Source organism: Etheostoma spectabile, chromosome 6 (genome assembly GCF_008692095.1).
Source record: "Etheostoma spectabile isolate EspeVRDwgs_2016 chromosome 6, UIUC_Espe_1.0, whole genome shotgun sequence".
Classification (NCBI taxonomy): Eukaryota; Metazoa; Chordata; class Actinopteri; order Perciformes; family Percidae; genus Etheostoma; species Etheostoma spectabile.
In genome coordinates, this window is record NC_045738.1 from 28,651,429 (window position 1) to 28,670,945 (window position 19,517).

General features: G+C 43.8%; 1 protein-coding gene across 2 annotated transcripts in view; it reads left to right on the forward strand.

The window, feature by feature from the left end:
• Window positions 1–19,517, forward strand: part of LOC116691523 (nuclear factor of activated T-cells, cytoplasmic 1) — a 67,847-nt gene that overhangs the window by 21,522 nt on the left and 26,808 nt on the right. For both annotated transcript variants that reach the window (XM_032519218.1, XM_032519219.1), the window contains exons 6-8: window positions 172–312; window positions 10,117–10,172; window positions 12,099–12,231. In XM_032519218.1, the coding sequence (XP_032375109.1) occupies window positions 172–312; window positions 10,117–10,172; window positions 12,099–12,231 (330 nt within the window). The remainder of the gene's footprint in view (window positions 1–171; window positions 313–10,116; window positions 10,173–12,098; window positions 12,232–19,517) is intronic.

Here is a 19,517-nt window from a genome sequence, read left to right on the forward strand (position 1 = left end):
TTGATAAGCCTGTTTCCATAATCAAGAAAAGCTGTTTCACTGGCTTTGTGCCGGCTCTGTGCTTCTTGGAGTGAACGGAGATCGGGTTGTGAAATTATGCGGGCTCACACATTGTATTGAAATGTGTGTGTGTGTGTGTTTGTGTGTGTGTGTGTGTGTGTCCTCCAACAGCCCAGCGCTCAGCTCAGGAGCTTCCCTTGGTGGAGAAGCAGAGTGTGGACAGTTACTCTGCCACTGGAGGCAAAATGATGCTCCTGCATGGCCTCAACTTCCTCCCTGACTCCAAGGTGGTGTTCGTAGAGAAGGCCCAGGGTAAGCTGCCGTCACCAGACCAAGTTTACTGCCTCTCAATTTCCCCAATGTCTCTTTCAAATGCCTCTGTTTCTCTCTCGCTGTCTCTATCTTTCTGCCACCGTCGCGCTTCCTCAGTCTCTTCTCCCGTCAAAATAGAGCCGGCCCTGCCAGAGAGCCACATGTGGTGTGCATTAAACACTATATTTTTAACCAAAGCGTATTTACATTTGCTGAAGTTTCCATTGCCTGTTCACTGGTGCTCGCCACAAGTTAAGGTATGAATCACAACCAGGGCATCAGCAACGTCTCTTTTTCTCACTTTCCCTCTCTCCCTCTCCCTCGCTCTCTCTCTCTCTCTCTCTCTCTCCCTCCCTGACTCCCTTTTGCTTTTGACATTTAACCCTCTCGCTTACTTTCACAACTGTCGCTCCCTCTTCCACCCATTTTACCAGATGCTCCCCCCGACTGTTTTGTCACTGACTCACAATGAAGAGGCTATTTCTTCATCATTTCGTCCAGGTTTTTCGGCCGTTGGTTTCGGCCCTGTGTGGGCGAGGGCAGTGGTAAAACATCTACCTATTAAGTTTGCAAGTGAGTGATCATTTGCTTCCACCCATTAAATCAAAGCGAAGTCCAAGCACAGCGAAACCTCTGAAGTCCGTTAAAACACAATGCTGCCGCTCACGATAATGATGAGTAACAAGTAAGGAAGGATAAGGGAGGCATCTCTAATAGCACACGCCAATTGATTAATCAAGAATTTCCCAATTTGTGGTTTTGGTTAAGAAACCCCAAGTTACACACAAAAATACTTCCCTTCCCTTTCACACCATCAAAACCTTTTTTTCCTTTCCTAGACCAAAGTCACTAACAGGGTTTTAATTGGGGGGAAATAGAGAAATAGAGAAAACAAATAAAACAAACCCGGAATATTAGAAGTTAATCAGATCCAGATCCAAACGGCTGTGAATACATTTACCACAAAAAAAGTAAATACTTCACATTCATGGAGCCCTGTCATGGGATATTGTGATTTTATTTAATTACATTTTAATTGTTTACATGCCAACTATTTACCAGCTTATTCAGGTGAGAAGGCTACATTTGGTGTGGAAACCACTGAGTCCAGGCTCTGTAGAAAATACTCATACTTTTTCATCACTGCTTCAACAAAATTGAGTCTCAACATTGGGGGGCGAATGTCAGGCTTCGACCATGGCTAAATGTCCAGTTTTGTGACTTAAAAGTAACTTAAAAAAAGAAAACTTTGCCTCCCCCAGTGTGAGAGTATTCTTAAGCTCCTCAGGGGTTGAGGTATAGGTAGAGATGGGGGGGAGGGGAGGTTGGCAAACTTGGTAATATGGGGTCTCCCTCCTCTTGGCTTTACTTAGTCATGGAGGGGGGATCCCCTGGAGAGGAAAGCCCATGCATACATACATACATACACAACACCTTCACCTTTCCACTCCCTGCTATTTGAGACTCATGACCCTTCTGAGGCTGTGTTACCCTTTTTTCAACCCCCTCTCTCTCCCTTCCTCTCTGCTTCTCTGTTTCCTCGTATTCCTTCCTTTCCCTCCCTCATCCGCCATTCCTCTTACCTCTATCCTCGATACCCGTTAAAGACATTAGCCGCCGTGAGGCTCTGCGCTAGCGGGATCCCCACACTCGTGCCTGCCATCGACATTTCAGCGGTTTGTTTTCCGTCTCTGTGGTGTTGAGAAGGAGAGAGAGAGAGAGAGAGAGAGAGAGAGAGAGATTGAAAGAGAGGTCGTCCATCTACTACTTAGTCTGCTTTTATGTAAACTTTAATGACCCACCACTTCCAGGGCCTCCTACGTCAAAAAAGCCCATTACAGACAGACCAACACACTCCACATGCATACACACACACACACACAGGAACACACACGTCACTCACTAATTGCAACTGTCTATGAGCGGGTAGTAGTGTGTAGCTATGTCCCACATATACAGCCAAATATCATCTTTTGGCATTTTAATCAGAGAACTCCGCTGTTTCATGAAGGTTCAGGCCACCATTGTAAAGAAGAACTTAATGACTTACCTCTAAAAATAAAGGTGAAATAAAAAGGTCTCAGACTTTAAATGTCCCTGATTTTTGAATGTTTAGAAGGACCAAACCGGAATGAGGAAGAAAAAAAAAAAAGAAACCAATAAAATGATAATTATATTACAGATTTATCCTATCCCGTTGGTTTCTTTTTCCTCTGGAAAAGTTCATGATTAAATGCACCAATGAAATACAGAGCATTACACCGCAATAATTACCATTTCGCAGACATGTGCTTATACACAAAGTGGGACACATGCGCACGCACAGCCATGCTTTTTATACAACACCAATCACTGCTTCCACCGCAGTGGTGACAGCCATTACTGATGCTGCCATCAAAGGTCAGGACGGCTCCTCATTTTCCAAAATTGACTCCAATAAACACCTTCCAGAAAATTCCGCAAATCCTAAGGAGCAGGAGACGTTTTTTTTTTTTTGAGTGTCCCAATCCAACTTGTGTGAATAATTACACACAGTTACAGTCATCCAAGTTGAGTCAGAGGGAGATCACACACAGAACAAAAGCCTATTAGCCCAAATGAGACAGCCATAAATCATAACTGCATGTATTTCTTTAACTGTTTCCATTTGCTTTCACACACTCAAGGATGTAGCTGTTTTTAGCATAAACTTACCCAGATGCCTGTTTTCTGAATTCCCTGCTCTGAAAACAACATGAGCAGATGTCAGTTTATCCCCAAACTCGTTAAATACTGGATAATATCAACATTTGAGGGAACAGAGACACTAAAAACATCCATTAGTCCCACTGGTGTTCCATGTTACCACGACCAGATCCGTCCCGGGCCACTGGCATTGTCCTTATAGTGAGATTATTTATTATTATTTTAAACTGCATGGAAAAGCTATCAGGGTGAAAAAAGGTGCTGACAGATTCTAGATATAAATGAATAAAAAGGTGAATAGTAAACTTAGATTTCAATTTTGAGTTGAATTTGTCTGTTAATTGGCTACGTCATAGATCTGCTTAACATCCTGTAAGTATTTCTGGTTGTGTGTGCTTTAAAATTGTCATGTTGCACCAGTGCAAATGATCTTCGAAGGCCCAGATTTGGTGTATTCTCTTAATGAGAAAGCAGAAAAGTAGTTTTCCTTTGTCTGTCTTCTGCTGCCACTTTAATCCTCCTCTCCTTCTCTCTATGTTGTTTTGATTGTCTGTCTGCCCCCCCCCCGGAGATGAAATGAACAGAGCTCATAGCTTGCTGCCACTGCAGGAGACCTTAATGCACCTAGAAAAAAATAATTACCTCTACTTTTCAAACTCCACGTCCATCCCCACGGCTCCACTTCGTCACCCACAGGATAACTGATGCAAACTGTGTGCGTTCCCAGCGTGCATGTGGTTTGCCGCTGCTGCTGCTGTTGTTGTTGTGTGCGCGCGCTGTCGCTGTTAGCCCGCGGGCCTGTTTGCGCTGTTCAGTAGGAAGTGTTTTCAGTGAGTCATCCGCGATGGATTCCCTGTGGACGGGTGAGACGGAGAAGACGAGAGCCTCAGAGAGTAGGAAGGGGAAAGAGAAAGAGGGGAGGAGGAAGAGGAGAGGAAGAGGGGGCTTCCTTAGATATCCCGCTCGTGACCTCTTGTAGTGAGACATCGGAGGAGTGAACATATCCTGTCCTCATGTTGACTCTTGTTTAGTGAATAAACATCACGTGAAGAGTCAGTTTTTAGGGTCTCAACAGAAGCTTAAATGTATTCATGGGACTTGTATGAACAATCACTTTTTTATTCCTCCAACGCATTAATTATTATAACTGCTTTTCCTGTTTTTTACTTCATTGCAGACCACACATAGCAAATTGTAGCTAGATAATGATAGGCTCAAGAACCGTAAGTCCCCATTTTTGTTTCTGTTGCAAGGTAAACATTATTTTCAATGGTAATTACTGTTGATATGTAATTTCAATAGACCTTATCTTTTTTTTCTCTGCCGTGGAGAGTTGTGCCCTTCACATAGCCGCAATGTGGGTATTTATATATAATATAAAAAAAACTTTCCATCTTCTTTTGCATAGTTGTGCTTGGTTTTTATGTGTTGAGGTTGTGTTTCGGTTTGCCCAAACCGCTCTTTTTTGGCGTAGGTGTCGGAGAACATACCTGGCGCACCTATTGCAGTGTGCATTCTGGCTTGCCCTCCTTTCCATGGATGGAATGAGTGCTAGAGGCAGGGAAAATAGAGAGACAGACAGACAAACAGAGAGAGAGAGAGAGAGAGAGAGAGAGAGAGAGAGAGAGAGCTGGGGAAAGCCTACACTCTGACTCAGATCGGGGGGGGGAGGTGAGGGAATTCCCTGGTGAGCTGGATAGTTTTTACATCTGGTCGGATTGGAGCGTTGCCTGGAGCTCGGCAGCACCACACACGCCTGGGCTGCAGCAGGGAGAGGTCTGGTCTGCTCCACCTCTGCTTCAGGCTGGTCCAGCTCGCAGCCAAGACTAAGAGAATTCAGAGCTACAGTGTAATCTGGAACATTAGGACAGCGACGTCCACAACAATACCCCAAGGCTGTTTCTCTTTTCACGTGGAAACTCCTCAGCAACAGGCTGAACTATTCAGATTCTCATACCTTCATAATTCGAGGAAGGCAGGCCGTACAGACTGGGATCTGCGCCGTTAGAGTTCATCCGTAGACTGTTTAGACTTCGTTAAACACTTCTACCTAGGGCAAGTCTAAACACCAGACAAATCGGTCGATGTGTTGTACTTCTAGCGCTGTGTCTAGACTGCCCTTTGGCTTTAGGCTAGGATCACCTGCATAATCTTGGCTCATATTTTGCCACTATGGCAGTCTAAAGTCAGATTCCACCCCTGCTTCAGGCTAGAGATTAGAGGCGTGTGAGTTGCAGCATCCTCTTTAATTAGGATGGTATCCTGCACCAAAATCAATGATTATATATAATAATCCTAGTTCTAGGAGGAGCCCTCCATACAGAGCTGTTGGGGTTATAACCTCTCATGCTCCTTTACCTTCCCCATAAAGCACGCATTAACTACTGCACGTCCAAAGCTGTACGTAAGGGAAATATTATAAATGATGAGTATTGAAGGGTGGAGACGTCACTGACCCCTTTAGTGAGATTCATTTAGCTAGCTGAGCCTGTATTAGACAAATTTTTAGTATGAGGACGCAAAGGTAAACCTTAAATTTTCTCTTGGAAGGCGAAGCTTATGGGAAATAGAACTAAAAGCATGCTCCCTACTCTTAAAGCCTCTGGCTCATTAAAGTGGTTTTCTATTATCATGTAAAATTTCATCAGCAACAGGCCAGTGCACCATATTGGAATGCCTCTGCTTCGGGCACGTCTATACATCAAAGGGATCGGTCGGATAATACCGGAATCATAACAGAGAGATGTCTAGATTGTCCTGTGGCCTCCACCCTTTTTTTCCACACCTGTCAGAACATGTCATAGCCAAATAAGTGGTTTGAATCAGAGAGAGACACTTGTTTCCATTTCCCTTTCTGGGGTAGATCTTAAGAAATATCCTTTCCATGGAATATAAATAGGGACATATCTTGATGAAACGTTGCACAATGCATGTTGACTTTGTGTCCAATTTGTCTGCAAACCGTTTAAGAGTCCCTATACAAATACCAAAACTCCATCTAGCTGCAGTCCTCCACACCATACACTCAGTTTAAGCCTTTGGAAGTCAGGGTACCGCGGTGAACCAACCTTAACGTCTTCCATGTGAACACAAATACTACACAAATGTTAAAATCTGGATGATCTTCCAGCCAACCCTCTCAGTCTTTAGATCAGTTTCAGTCTCAATGCCTGCTACAGCTGGAGTCTTGATAAAAGGATAAAAACCGTTTCTACTGGCCGCCGTCCTCCTCAGCCTGCACCCGCAGGTCAAGTCAGCTCCCGCTCTCCCTGTTTTACACCCAGAATAACTCACTTCCTGACTATAAACCCATCATATTTTGACTGGTCAGGTCATAATTTATACAGAAGCCTCTCAGTCTGAAGCAGACTCCCATTTCTCCAATTTCACCACTCCTCAGATTGGCAGAGGTCAGGTGCTTCAGAGGGGGAAGCAGCCGTACCCCTGCCATCAGTCATGGGGGAACCCGGTTTTGGCCTTTTGACTTTGCTCCTCATTGGACAACAAGGTAATTGCTGTGATAATATGTGAAAAAAAATCACAGAAGCACTCACAGCAGCAGAATGGTACTAAAACGGAAAATAAACTTGACGTGTGTAAACAGGAAAGAGAGAGAAAAATACTCCTAAAAATCATGTCTGGAAAAGAGACATAGCCGCAACATTTGCCTGGGTTGTTTCACAAGACAATCTGCGCAACTAAGCATGTGAATCATATTTTCCATTCTCATAAATATTCTCTTTGGTCAGTGGAAGTTCTTGTGTACAACATTTTCTTTGCTTTTTTTAAGCAGGACAAATCACCTCTGGAAAGCCAAAAACTGCAAGTTCATTATGAGGACGGATATGCCATCACTCAGCTATCTGTGGCTTTGTGAAAACCCAAGAATTATGGTTTGCCAAAAAAAGTATTGTTGGCATCAGAAGTGGTTGTTTGCCTTTTGGATTTGCCAGATAGATGACACACAGTCTTTACATCTTCATCAAAATTCGGTCCATAAAAATGTGATAGATGAGGATTTGTGTGTGTGAGATTATAACAGCAACACTGTTGCTGTGTTCTCACCACGTGCAGTAAACAGCAGATTGTGTGGTCACGAATTGAAGAAGCCCCAAGAAGCCTCACCCATGCGGTCTAATTGCCTGATGAATGAGCGTGTTGTCCTGGTTGTGTGTGTTGGTGTTAGTCTTTGTGGATATCATTTTCACAAGTGAGTCATGTTAGTAGAGCAATAGTCAGATGGTTATTTTACCTCTGAGCACAAAGGTAAAATGTATTTCTATGTGTGTGTGTGTGTGTGTGTGTGTGTGTGTGTGTGTGTGTGTGTGTGTGTGTGTGTGTGCGCTTCCATTCATTTCTCTGTTGAAACAGCACTGGATTATAGTAAGACTTCCCCAGACACAGCTCCATTTACCACCTATTGTTATTGCTTCCCCCCTCTTATCATTCAAGTCGAAGGTCTGAACAAAGGTAGAGGATACTGTGGCTGCGTGTGTGCGTGTGCCTGCATCTGCGTGTGTGTGTGTGTGTGTGCAATATGCGTGGGTGGAGGCTGCGTGAAGGAGGAGGTGTTGTCGGGAACAGAAGCATTTTGCAGATGTTGCAGGGAAGAAGGAGTGAATGGAAAGTTCTGCGGTTATCAGTCGTACGCCGCTGTCTGACTTGCAAAGGTATGCCACATGTGGGCCCCGTGTCACATTCAGTCTCACTTTGGTCTGATGGAGTAATCATTGAATTGTGTGAGGGAGTAAAGTGGCAGAGAGGTGTACAAGGTGATAAGATCACAAGAAGGTAGAGAGAGAGAGAGTGAGAAAGGCAAAGAAAAACATGTTTACTAGTGGAGGTTGGGCTTGACGTCGTAGTCTAAGGTTTCCCTTCTTGGAGTGTCTCCCAGAGCGGAGGCGGGTGAGAGTCCCTCTTGGTTCCCCTAGACGTAACATGAGGAACGCTCATCTCTGTTTGTCTCTGACCTTCTCCCTGTCTGTGCTCATTCTCATTGCCCTTCTATTCTCTGAGCCACTTCAAAGCATTACGTGTGTTTTCTTCTTTGTCCCATCTCAATCACCTGCCACATGCACAGTATCATGGCCATGCCCCATGGTAGGCCCACAGGACCCTGGCTCTGTCACCCCTCCGGGTCATCCGCATCATCACCATTACAGCGATGCACATTTCTCCATATGCAACTCTTATTTCCCCCAGTTCAAATAGAAAATCCTTATCTGATCTGTTCACCGTCTGTTTTTCTCCTTCCTTGATTTTTAATAAGGCCATTTTGGAAAGAGATATCTACTGATGTTCTACTCTCTGAATAATATAGCTGACCACCCGCCCCCACTACTACAGCTCACCAATAATAAGCCAAACATGACTGGGATCCTTTATTCTTTCACTGGCTGCATGATGTGAAAAACATAATGCACTTTTATATCTTCCAGAGCTGCTGGACTTCTGCTATCAGTTATTTGGAAACCGACTCTGATTATGTTATCTGATGGCGTCCTGTCCCAGAAGCAAAAAGCGCAGCGTTTCAGCGGCATAAAGAGGCACAGCAGCAGCACAGAAGCAGTGCCACAGTGCCCACACTGTTGCAACACTTGGTGTGCCACTGACACAAAGACGGCTCTGTGTCACTTCTATTTCTGACAGCCCTAATGAGTCATCGGCTCTGAGAAAAAAAAAGGAGAAAAAAAAACCTAACAAATGGCACTGTGGTTGGTGCTGATTGCCCTAGCAGAGCCCAGAGAGTCTGTTCGCTAAGGTGTGGCAAGAAATCACAGAGAAAACCCAAAGAATGTGAGCTGAGCTTCTGCAGGCTGCCGACAGCTGCAGTAGCTCACAGGACTTTTATTGCATGGCAGCAAGGGAAGCCTCCCTACCACAACACGGTGGAGATGAGAAGAATGAGAGAACGGACAAAAGCTGCTATGTGTTTTCTCAGAGCCGAGTTAAGAATAGAATTAAAGGAGGGAAAAGCATCTAATCCAGGATTAACTGAGGGACAAAAATAGTGAAGAATTTAACAGAGATAGACACAGAATAAGAGAGTGGGCCGTCCCAGTCGAAGATAGGAGATTAAACAGGGACAAACTTGTTATTGTCTCTGACCTAGGGCTACAGTTCATGCTTATTTTCAGGATGTGAACAGCTCTCGGCAGTCTCTCTCAGCCCCTACCGTCATATCACTTGTCTGCTGTACAACTTTCTTTTTGGCTATATTAGCCTTCATACATATTCTGGACTGTGGTCATAACTTCTGCACTGTTCAATCCCTGCACTGTTCACCTTTTCACTTTTTCACTTATGCACTATCATCATTACACACAGTCTATCATAGTATCCCACCTTATCATGGTCATTGCATTTCTGTGAGTGATGTTTTATTTTTATTCTTATATATGTGTGAAATATGTGTGGATATGTGTTTGTTGTGTTATGGTTGTCTTGCTACTGGATGCCTAAAATCCTCCTTCGGCATGAATAAAGTATCTATCTATTTATCTATCTATCTATCTATCTATCTATCTATCTATCTATCTAGCTAGCTAGCTAGCTAGCTAGCTAGCTATCTACTGTATCTAGCTAGCTATCTGGCTAGCTGTCTATGATATTTTTATTTAAAAAAAGTCCTGAAATAGTGAAAAATTGTAGTCTTGCTACTGGATGCCTAAAATCCTCCTTCGGCTATCTAGCTATCTAGCTATCTGTGATATTTTTGAACAGTTATTAACTTATTTATTAATTGTTTAACTGACAAATAGTTTCAGCACTACACTGAACAACATGCTAAAACCCTTAATAAATACCCTAGTCTCGCATTGCCAGACCAGGGTGCCGGACAGAGCCTCGGTGCCGCTGCAAAATAGCCTTGGGACGGAACTTGTTTTGGTGGAACGTGTGTACGTTCAAAAGTTGTTTTTGTCGTGCAACAAAACTCAGAGTGGACAGTTGGTCTAGCTAGCTGTCTGGTATGGACTACTAATACCCTAACCCTCAGCCAAGCACACATCTGTTATTCTTCACAAATTTGAGTGACATCTCCCAGACCTTCCATTTAAGGTCCATTGTGTTTGTGTAATAAGACGCCCTAAATATTGTGTTTTATTCTTTTGCCATTAGATGGGCATCATCTGTGGGAGACAGAAGCCAAAGTGGACAAGGACTCCGTCAAAAATGTAAGTGCACCTCCCGGATGTGACTCGTTGAAAATGCTCCCTCTGCCACTAGTCCCACTCTCCCTTGACACTTTCTCCTTTCTTCTCTGTCTCCTCATCATCTGTCCCCTGTAATGATGTAACCTTTGCTCAGGCATTACAAGTTGCAACGTAGACGATACTGATTAGCTCATGCAATCCTGAATGGAATTTTCACCAAATCTCTGTACGGAGTAAACACAGGCTCTCAGATTTGTATTTGCCTCTAACGTGCACAAAAACACACAACACACACACACATATTACAAAATAGAAGCACAAACACACACACTCGCGCCACAACCTTCCTACCATAGTTCACAGCAAAGCATAAATTTGGACCTAAACACCTCATATGTAGCCAAGAAGTGGATTACACCCCTGCTTTTACCTGCTGCTTTTCATCAGAGCCACGCTGAGTAAAAAAAACAGTCATTTCACTGTCGCTCAGCCACACATCCAGATTGTGTTAACATAAATGGGATCGTCAAGAGATGGAACGGAGCAAATGTTGTTCTTTGTGTCACAGTAGGCTGCTTGTGCTCTGGAGTTAATTAGGAGTTAGGTCTGCTTTCAGTGCAAAGAGCCGAGTGCAGGATCTATGGAAAAGCGCTTGCTTGTGCGTGATGGCAGTCTGTTTTGCATTGCTGAAGCCTTTCATCAGCGGCGTCTCATCCTACCCCCACCCCCCCTTCCCCATCCCTATTTTTTTTTTGTGTAAACTAACCGAGGCAATTTACACTTGCGCTAGGTCTAAAATAAACAACACGCATCTAAATGCTGTAACTTCAGGGTGTTTTTCTCCTGGTGGTTGCTGCTATTTCACTCAGGTAAATGACTTGGTTGCATCAGAATAGTCAATATGAACTCTGATGTCTAATTGGCCTGTAGGGCTGGCTCGTGTGCTATGGCTGGAGTCCCAGATGCTTGAAAATTACTTGGCCTGCAAGGCTCGGCCGGGGGCGGCGGAGCGGGGAGGCGAAGTCGTTGAAAGACAAATATTACAGCGTGTTTATTTGTACATCTAACAAACAAGAAGAGAGAGACAGCAAGAGAGCCCTGGCCTTCCTCTCATGTCCGTTGCCACCAGACTACCTTAAAGTGCTCCAGACTGTCTGCCCGACTGTGTTTTTATTGCCATCCAGAGCGTGCTAACTTTCATTGGTGTGGATGGAGAGGGAAAAGCCATGTGCGCACACACGCACACACAAACACACACTTTACACACTCAATCAGCCACCTGCATGTTTTCTTTGTCGTCATCTGGAGGGCAGACCAGGGTGGAGTACGCAGGCCCCTCACCTCCAACCCCACACCCCATGGCTCCCTCCATCCACAGCGATAACCAACAAAAACCTGCTTCCTGTCATTCTGGCCTGTTTAGACCCCCACAAGAGTGACAGACATCCCAGGAATTAGACATATACACTCAGACAAATTTGCTCCGCGGCCCCTCATCAGAAAGAAAGCAGTCGAAAGTTCACATCCGTCCAGACATGCCGGGCTCTGGCCTACGGGGGGAGGGGGAGGGGGACTAACCTCTCTCCTCTCCTCTGGTGCTGTGCAGGGACAGAGCTAAAGCCCTGGGGTTTTCCTCAGAGACAAACACTGGCACTGGACCAACCTCATGGGCTCAACTCTGTAGTTGAGCCCATGAGGTTGCACAGTCCAGACAAGCTCATTTATACCAGTTGCCAGTTCACCCTCTTGGATTGAGTACCCTCGAGGCAGGCCAGCTGAAAAATAAACCTAGCTGTTGATTAATATGCTCCAGGAAGTCATACTATAAACTGTAAGACACACTATAAGTGTGCCAGAATATCACATGAGTAAATACATGTAAAGACATCAGCAACTTTCTCGTCCCATAAAGGTGTAACATCGTCTTGTGTCTTTTTTGTTTTTAAGAGTACTCTTGTTGTGGAGATCCCGCCGTACAGGAACCAGAGAATATCCAGCCCCGTGCAGGTTAACTTCTACGTCTGCAACGGCAAGAGGAAGAGGAGCCAGTGCCAGCGCTTCACCTTCCTGCCTCTAAACGGTAATCTTCATAATTATGTCCCACCCTTGTCTCCCCTATTTTTCTTTTTTATCACCACACTGAAAGACATGTATGCTTTTTTGCTTCACCTCCATCACGTGGAGTATTTCTCCATGTTTTGACATCCGTCCACTGTAGTTAACCACAGCTGTCAGCGGGCCGTGTGAAATTTGCCAGTGTATGGCCGTTCTTTTTGGCGTTATGAAGTAGCCTGCGAGGGAGAGCACACGATGTGAGGTGTGTTTATTCTGTAGTGAGACGACATTCCCCAGCAGTGAGGTGTACCTGCTGAGTGACAGAGCCTCCGAGCGCTGTTGATGAAAAGAAGTCAATCCCCCCGGCGACCTGACTTTCACACCCCACCTCACAAAATGCTGCCCTGCTTCACCGACACACACACACACACACACACACACACACACACACACAATGCATCTACCAGGCAGCCATTCGTGTAGCAACCTGAAAAGTCCAGGAAAACGTCTCCCTGTGCTCATCATGTGTCCCCGGCCTCAGTGTTTATAGATGGCTTTCACTTTGGAATTTGAAGAATGTATTGCCGAGAGTTTAGAGAAGAGTTCAGCCTCCAAATTAGATTTTGAGCTTTTGACTTTTCACAGGTGAAATATCAGCATTGGTATCACTTTCACCTGGAATACTGTTTATTTTATTGTTATGTATTTAGAGAACGTTGACTAAGCATGCTTGCTTTTCTTTCAGCGAAACAATGAGAGAAGAGATAGAATGTCTTTATTGTCATTGTACACATGTGCAATACCTGTGCAAGGAGATTGAAGCCACCCTTTTCCAGTGTGAACTAGAAGGAATATAACAGGAAATAAAATAGAAGTAGTGCAAAAGAAGAGCGGGTCTCGTCGCTGGTTGGAATCCCAAAACCAGCAACCATTTATAGTTGTCCAGTGCCTTTCTTAAGCCAAAAAATTACTTGTCTAGCACCTGATCAATAGTGGTTGAAGGCTTGTTTCCCAAAGATTCGGCACGCTCATAGTCCCAGATGATTTTGGGATTCCAACCAGCAACCAGCCCCGCTCAACGGTCCCCCCTTGTGATACCCTGTGATAATCCAGAGATGTAAAACAATGGTTTATTGTATTTATTGATCGGTGTGTAATGGGTGTAACGCTGCTGGGAGGCGTGCATTGTGTTAGAAGTCTGTAGCTGTTAATAAGTTGTGACATTTAGATTATCAGCAGATGTTTTTATGGCCACAGCAGATAAGTGATTGGGATTTTGGACGAGGCTTTGAGAGAAAGTGAAGCGAGGCCCTATTTGGAGATGCCTAATTATATGATGGGTGAGTTCATTGTGGGTAACTGGACCAGTGAAAGGCTGACAAACCGTGTCCACGCTGGATAGAGCGGATCCATTTCTTATACTGGTCTTCCACAGAGACAGAGACAGAGACAGAAAGAGAGATGTAGAGGCTTATCAACCTCCATTTTGCATCTCATTTCCCTGAGCATAAACACAGCTCTAATTAAAACACGACTTGCTCCATTATCTCTTTTGTTGCCAAGTAAACATCAAGTACAGTGTGGACCACACAAGCAGCCCAATGTCTTCACAAAGGAGCATACTGAACTCAGTTAACAGCCAAGGAGACCATGAATCACAAGCTCTTGAGTTCTATTTTTGAGATTTAGCATGCTTTTAAAGACACGCATTAACATATACAACATGTTTAAAAAGTGTTTAGTAATCTAAAACGTTATATTGAGTGCAATTATACAACTTTGGGGGGGGGGTCCTGGATAGCTCACGTGGTAGAGCGTGCGCCCCATGCACAGGGGCTCAGTCCATGCCCCGGCGGCCTTGGGTTTGGGGAACATGCAACCCTTTGCTGCATGTCCCCCCTCTCTCTCCCCTTTCACATCTTCAGTTGTCCTGCATAATACAGTGCCGGAAAAGGCCCAGAAATTAATCTTTCAAAAGAATAAAATAAGACATATTTGCTCTGAGGGCAGATGTAAAGCTCTGCAGGCAACACCAAGACATACAGGATTTCTCTGAAGTAACATCAAAGCTAGTGGATTGCAGGGAGAGTTGCAACTTGAAATGCCATTCAGTATCGGGGTTACCCCGGCTTAAGTGAGTAACCCGGGTATAGTACTTCTCCTCGTATACATGAGCAGGGAAGAGCAGGGGAGAATGACGGCAGTATCTATACCTGCAGGACATTAGGTGGCGCTCTGCAAACGTACTACTCATCGGAATTATGCTTTTTCGGGGAGAACATGGACAACTTTTCAAAGCTTTACATTTCGTACATTCTTTATGGCTTATGATGAAGTATGAGAAGTCTGGAGTAGTTTAGCTGGAGTTTGAGAAACCGGGGTATTGCCTTAACCCGTATATTATCGGGTTTTTAAACTGCATACAAACACACTGATTGACATTTGCTATATAGGCTGTAATGTATCATTACAGAGTTTGACTACCATAACTGTAATTATGAATGTAGATCAAGAAATATCAATGCAGTAGAAAAAATGTACTTTCTTTTTCGTGATGCTTGTATAAGGCTTACTGATTGAAAAGCTTTCACAAAGACAACTGTATAATCAGAGTAAACAGCCCCTCTGTGCCAATGATGACTGGAATACATTCATGGTTTCAATAACAAAGAATGCGGAAATCCTAGTGAAGCTGTTTGCTTTTGAGGGTTTTAGTGTGTGTGTGTGTGTGTGTGTGTGTGTGTGTGTGTCAACACTGAGAGAAACAACCAATACTGTGGCTAGGTACTCGGGGTGGGCTGGGGTTGAGGACACATATACACACATACACACACATACACACACACACATACACACATACACACACATATAGACACATATAAACATGTATACACACATACACACACACACACACACACACCCACACACTGTTGTCAACACTTTTTTTGCTCGCTTGTATGAAAAGACTCTTCCGGCCCGCTGTCCCACTTCAAGCACAGTTGTGGTCACTGACGTTGTTTAGAGAGAACATTTCTTTCACACATTGGTGTCTGCTCTTCTATAAAAAGACAAACCCAACCCTTTAAATAGCCCGACTTGTTTGAAACAGCGGAAGGATGAAGCACACACTCTGGGACACATATGCGAGTGAAAACCACCTTTATTTTCCATTCAGGTCATGTGACCCTCTTGTTTTTGTTTAATGCAAATGTGGTTGGCCCTTATTGTGGTGGAATACTGATGCCTAGTTTCACTATTCTGTATGTTCCCCTCAGCTCAAAAGAGAATACTATTTTAATAGAGACTGTGTTGTTTCAGACATGTAAGCAGATTATTATCATCTCTCGGCCTCGCCCTGCCTCCAATCTGAAATTGCAACATATTGTCAGATGTGGCCTGTTGCAGCTCTCACTCTTGCTAGGCCTCAGTGATGTGAGTAGAGGGATGCTGTAGACCTGATACATTGCCATTGTGATGTTAAAACTCAGAAACACCTTCTTTTACTGCAAAAAAGGGGTGTCTAAAGAACTTAAAAGAAGAAACTTACTCTTAAAACAACATAAATTATCTAACTTCTAAATCTAAGTTTTTTGAAATGTGTCAGTGTCATTAGCACTGGGCAGTATGTCAGAGAGAACATTGGCCGACGTGAGCAAAGCAATCCTTCACGTAGTCTTCAGTGAACCAAACAAACTGACCTTTTAGATTTCCAGAAGGTTTAATCAAATGGTTTCATTCTTCTTCTAACAAAGGAGAGCTAAAATCTTTTTGGCCTGTACTATAGCAAAATCAATACATATTCTTGGCTTTTCAAATTCAGATTTTTGGAGCAAATTCATCTTAGGGTCAAGTGGAATGTTCACAGACACGATTGACATAGTTGTATTGATCACCTCCTTCCAGAATGTTAGAATTTTGTCACACTCCCAGACACAGTGCATATGTATGTCACTTTAGCCTCAGTGCATACAAAGGTCAGGTATATTACTGTTTTATGTATTCATTTTAACAGGAGTTGTCTGCATTAGCCAATTATATTGGAGTCAAATTGTTTAATTCCTAAGACCTACATTTTTTGTTCTCCTTGGTGGCCCCTATGGCGGTACCCGGTTCTGCAGGTTCTGCAAACTGTAAATAATAATGGACAAAACATCCGGTTCAGCGAAGTGTTGCAAATGGGGAAGTGGCTTAAACCTACTTTGTATCTGAAATCCAGCAGGGGGTGACAAGTGTTGTTGCAGAAGGAGGTCGGTCTCTGTTGAAGTCTATGAGAAAGTGACTCACTTCTCACTTGACTTATGACATCAGTAAATCATTTTTATATTTAGTTTATGGTCTCAATCGTTAGTTTTAAGTCTTCTGAAACACAGAATGATCATTTTTTGAATTACGGTCTTGTTGATTTTAAAATCAGCAGGGTGTGTTTTATGATGTGATTGCCAGTGAAAGTGTGTAACGTAGAGTGTAAGCAGCTCCGCCCTCTCGTCTGAAATCGCCACATCCGCAACCAGGATGGCTGCGCCCGTAACGCCGAACTCAACGACTCACAGCAGATCTCCACAAACCAATAGGTGACGTCACACATGGTTGGTGCCTGATGTAAACCCCCAAAGATCCATACAGTGTTGCCACACCACCCCTTATTAAAGAAAAAATTATTGGCTGCACTAATGGTATGAAAAGGTACTGTCTCCTAAATGGGCATGTCCTCGTTTGAATGTGTAGTCATGTGGATGGATGAAAAGTTAAATTTGTATAATTTATTAATATTCTCTTTTGCCAACATTAGATATCTGCATTTAGATTAGATATCTGCATACTGCATTATGAAAATTATATTTGTTATGGTGTTCATGAACGTTAGTTGATGTTGTTCCTAAAACAAAAACAAGTGTCAAACAAAGTACATTTTGTCTTGATGGGTCCATCTGAAAAATTTCATTTTAGTGTCTGAATGTTCGGGCAACATGTTGTTTGAAAAAATAATTGGTCCAATATTTACATTGGCAACCATGGGGCAAAAGAATCAATCGTGATCCGTGTTGACGTTCACTTCTCCCATTGGAATCAACGCACCCAGGACCTGCTGCTAGTCTCCTAAAGAGGCGTGGCCGTGGAGAGACCCACGGGACACAGATACAGGAAATGAGTTGGAGTGTGTCGGTTCTAAACCGTCTCTGGTCACCAACAAGTGAGTTGAAGATCAAGTCAGCTGCATTAGCTCCTCCAACCCTTTTTGGCGGACCAACCAAAAATTTCCTTTGGGATGAATATCTATCAATGCTAAGTGATGGAAAAAGTGTCACTAACTGTGCGCCGCTTGGGATTCTCCCTGGGAATATCGCCATTGACATCCACTTTGTTATATTTCAAATGTAAGGGCTTTCATCAGTGGGCCATAGGCTCACTCATCATTCTGTTACCTCATTCAACAAGAGTGACTTAACAGACATTTATTTGAATGAAAATCTACGCGATTATTCCTTTCTAAGACACCAGTTAAGCCAATTGTCCAATTTTTGCTGCTCATGGGTTATTGAATATGAGATAAAGCTGCCTTTAGCCAGTGGATTGAGGAAACATATGCTGTTGATAAATGCAGTACCATAAGCAGTATGTGCGGTGTGCTTCTCAAGCCCAACTGCTTGTCTGTGATGTTGACATGCACACACAATACAAGAGTCCTTGTCTGGCTGCTGGAATAATCCCCGCTTTTCCGAACTCCCTTCCAATCATTCTTGCGTGTGTAGAGACGTGACGTGTCACTCTTCAAATAAGAAACAGGCTTCAGCAGCCACATTAAACAACAAAAGGCAAAGAAAAGTCCTGGCAATGACCAAAGCTCTAGCGAAGAGCTTCTCGGAACCCCCCGAGTTCTATTCTTAACGCAAACGGGTGCCGACTCCCTCCGCTGCGTTGGTTTGTGGTCGGGAGTTGGAAGGGGGAAAGTCAGAAACATGTCCCATGACACATACAGGAAAGGTTAATGAACCACACATTATCTTTTGGTGTAAATATTTGCACAGTCATGTCCTCCCTCCCCCCAAAGAATTGGACCACGGCTTTGTCAGACTCACCTACAGCACACTAAGGCCAACAGTATACTGGCTGACCAGATTGCCTACACAGTGGGACATGGTGCACCAGGTACCTTTTGCCTTAATGAACCACCACCTGCTCCATGTTAAATGTCACTGCTGATTCACGCTGTTACAAGAAGATGAGTTCAGCATTTCTGCAACAAAACACTTTTTTTTCATAGTGGCATGGAAATGAAATATACCAGTCAACATGCATCGGGAATGAGAATCAGAACCTTTTGCATCCCATAATCCACCTTGCCCAATTGCTTCAAGTAGGGAGAAATTAATTTACATCTACGTTAGCCCTGCTTGCTTGTCCTTCCTAATCAAATACACTGATAGACACACACACACAAACACACACACACATCTATGTCCTGATTCCCTTTCCCTTCAGAGGAAACAATAAAATACCCAGATCGGGCCTGATCAGTTTAATATGAGCAGACAGAGGGGGGGGGGGGCTGCCAGAGATGGAGAGAAAACCATGTGCAGAACATCAACTATCTTTGGGCCATAACCCACAGGTTGGGAGGAAATAGAAGCCAGCTGAAGTTAGGACTCGCCTGGTGAATCTGTTTTCTCAGCTCTCTTAGAAAGTGGGAAGGAGACACACAGATGGATGAAGCTGGAAGGAGACCTCTGTTAATATCTGAAGCAGAGGAGGGAGAATCTCGGCGAAAATTATTTGATTTCCTGTTTGGATCATAGTCAGAAGGCATACACATCACTGGGAATTAAAACTTTAATGCAATAGACCAAACTGCTCTTTAAAAATGAGCTCTAACTGGATTAAGAAGTGGGACTGCAAAGGACAACAGCATCTCGTCCCTTCTGAGATAATGCTGATTAACCCTATTTTCCCAAATTAAATTATCATGTTGGTTTTGGTCACAGTCAGGGAACTTGTTAGTCTGGCTATCACCAGACCAAGCCAAGCTCAATAGATTTGAGATTGAGCGTTGGTTCTGGGGAGTCTGCTCTGTGTTTTCTCTGCGCAAGAGGCGTGACCAACGGACACAGTTCAAATGACTGTACGCAGTTGGATAGTCCTTCAACCAATCAGACCACACAAGCGGCATCAATGGGTTCCTGCGCTTCGGTGGCATTTGGTGGCCACTATGTTGAATGTAAACAAGAAGCTCCTTGGTCGCCAATAGGGCGCCAGGTAGATTAGCCGGTTTGTGATTGGTTCCCGAAAAATTGTGAACTGAAGCAGGAGAATTAA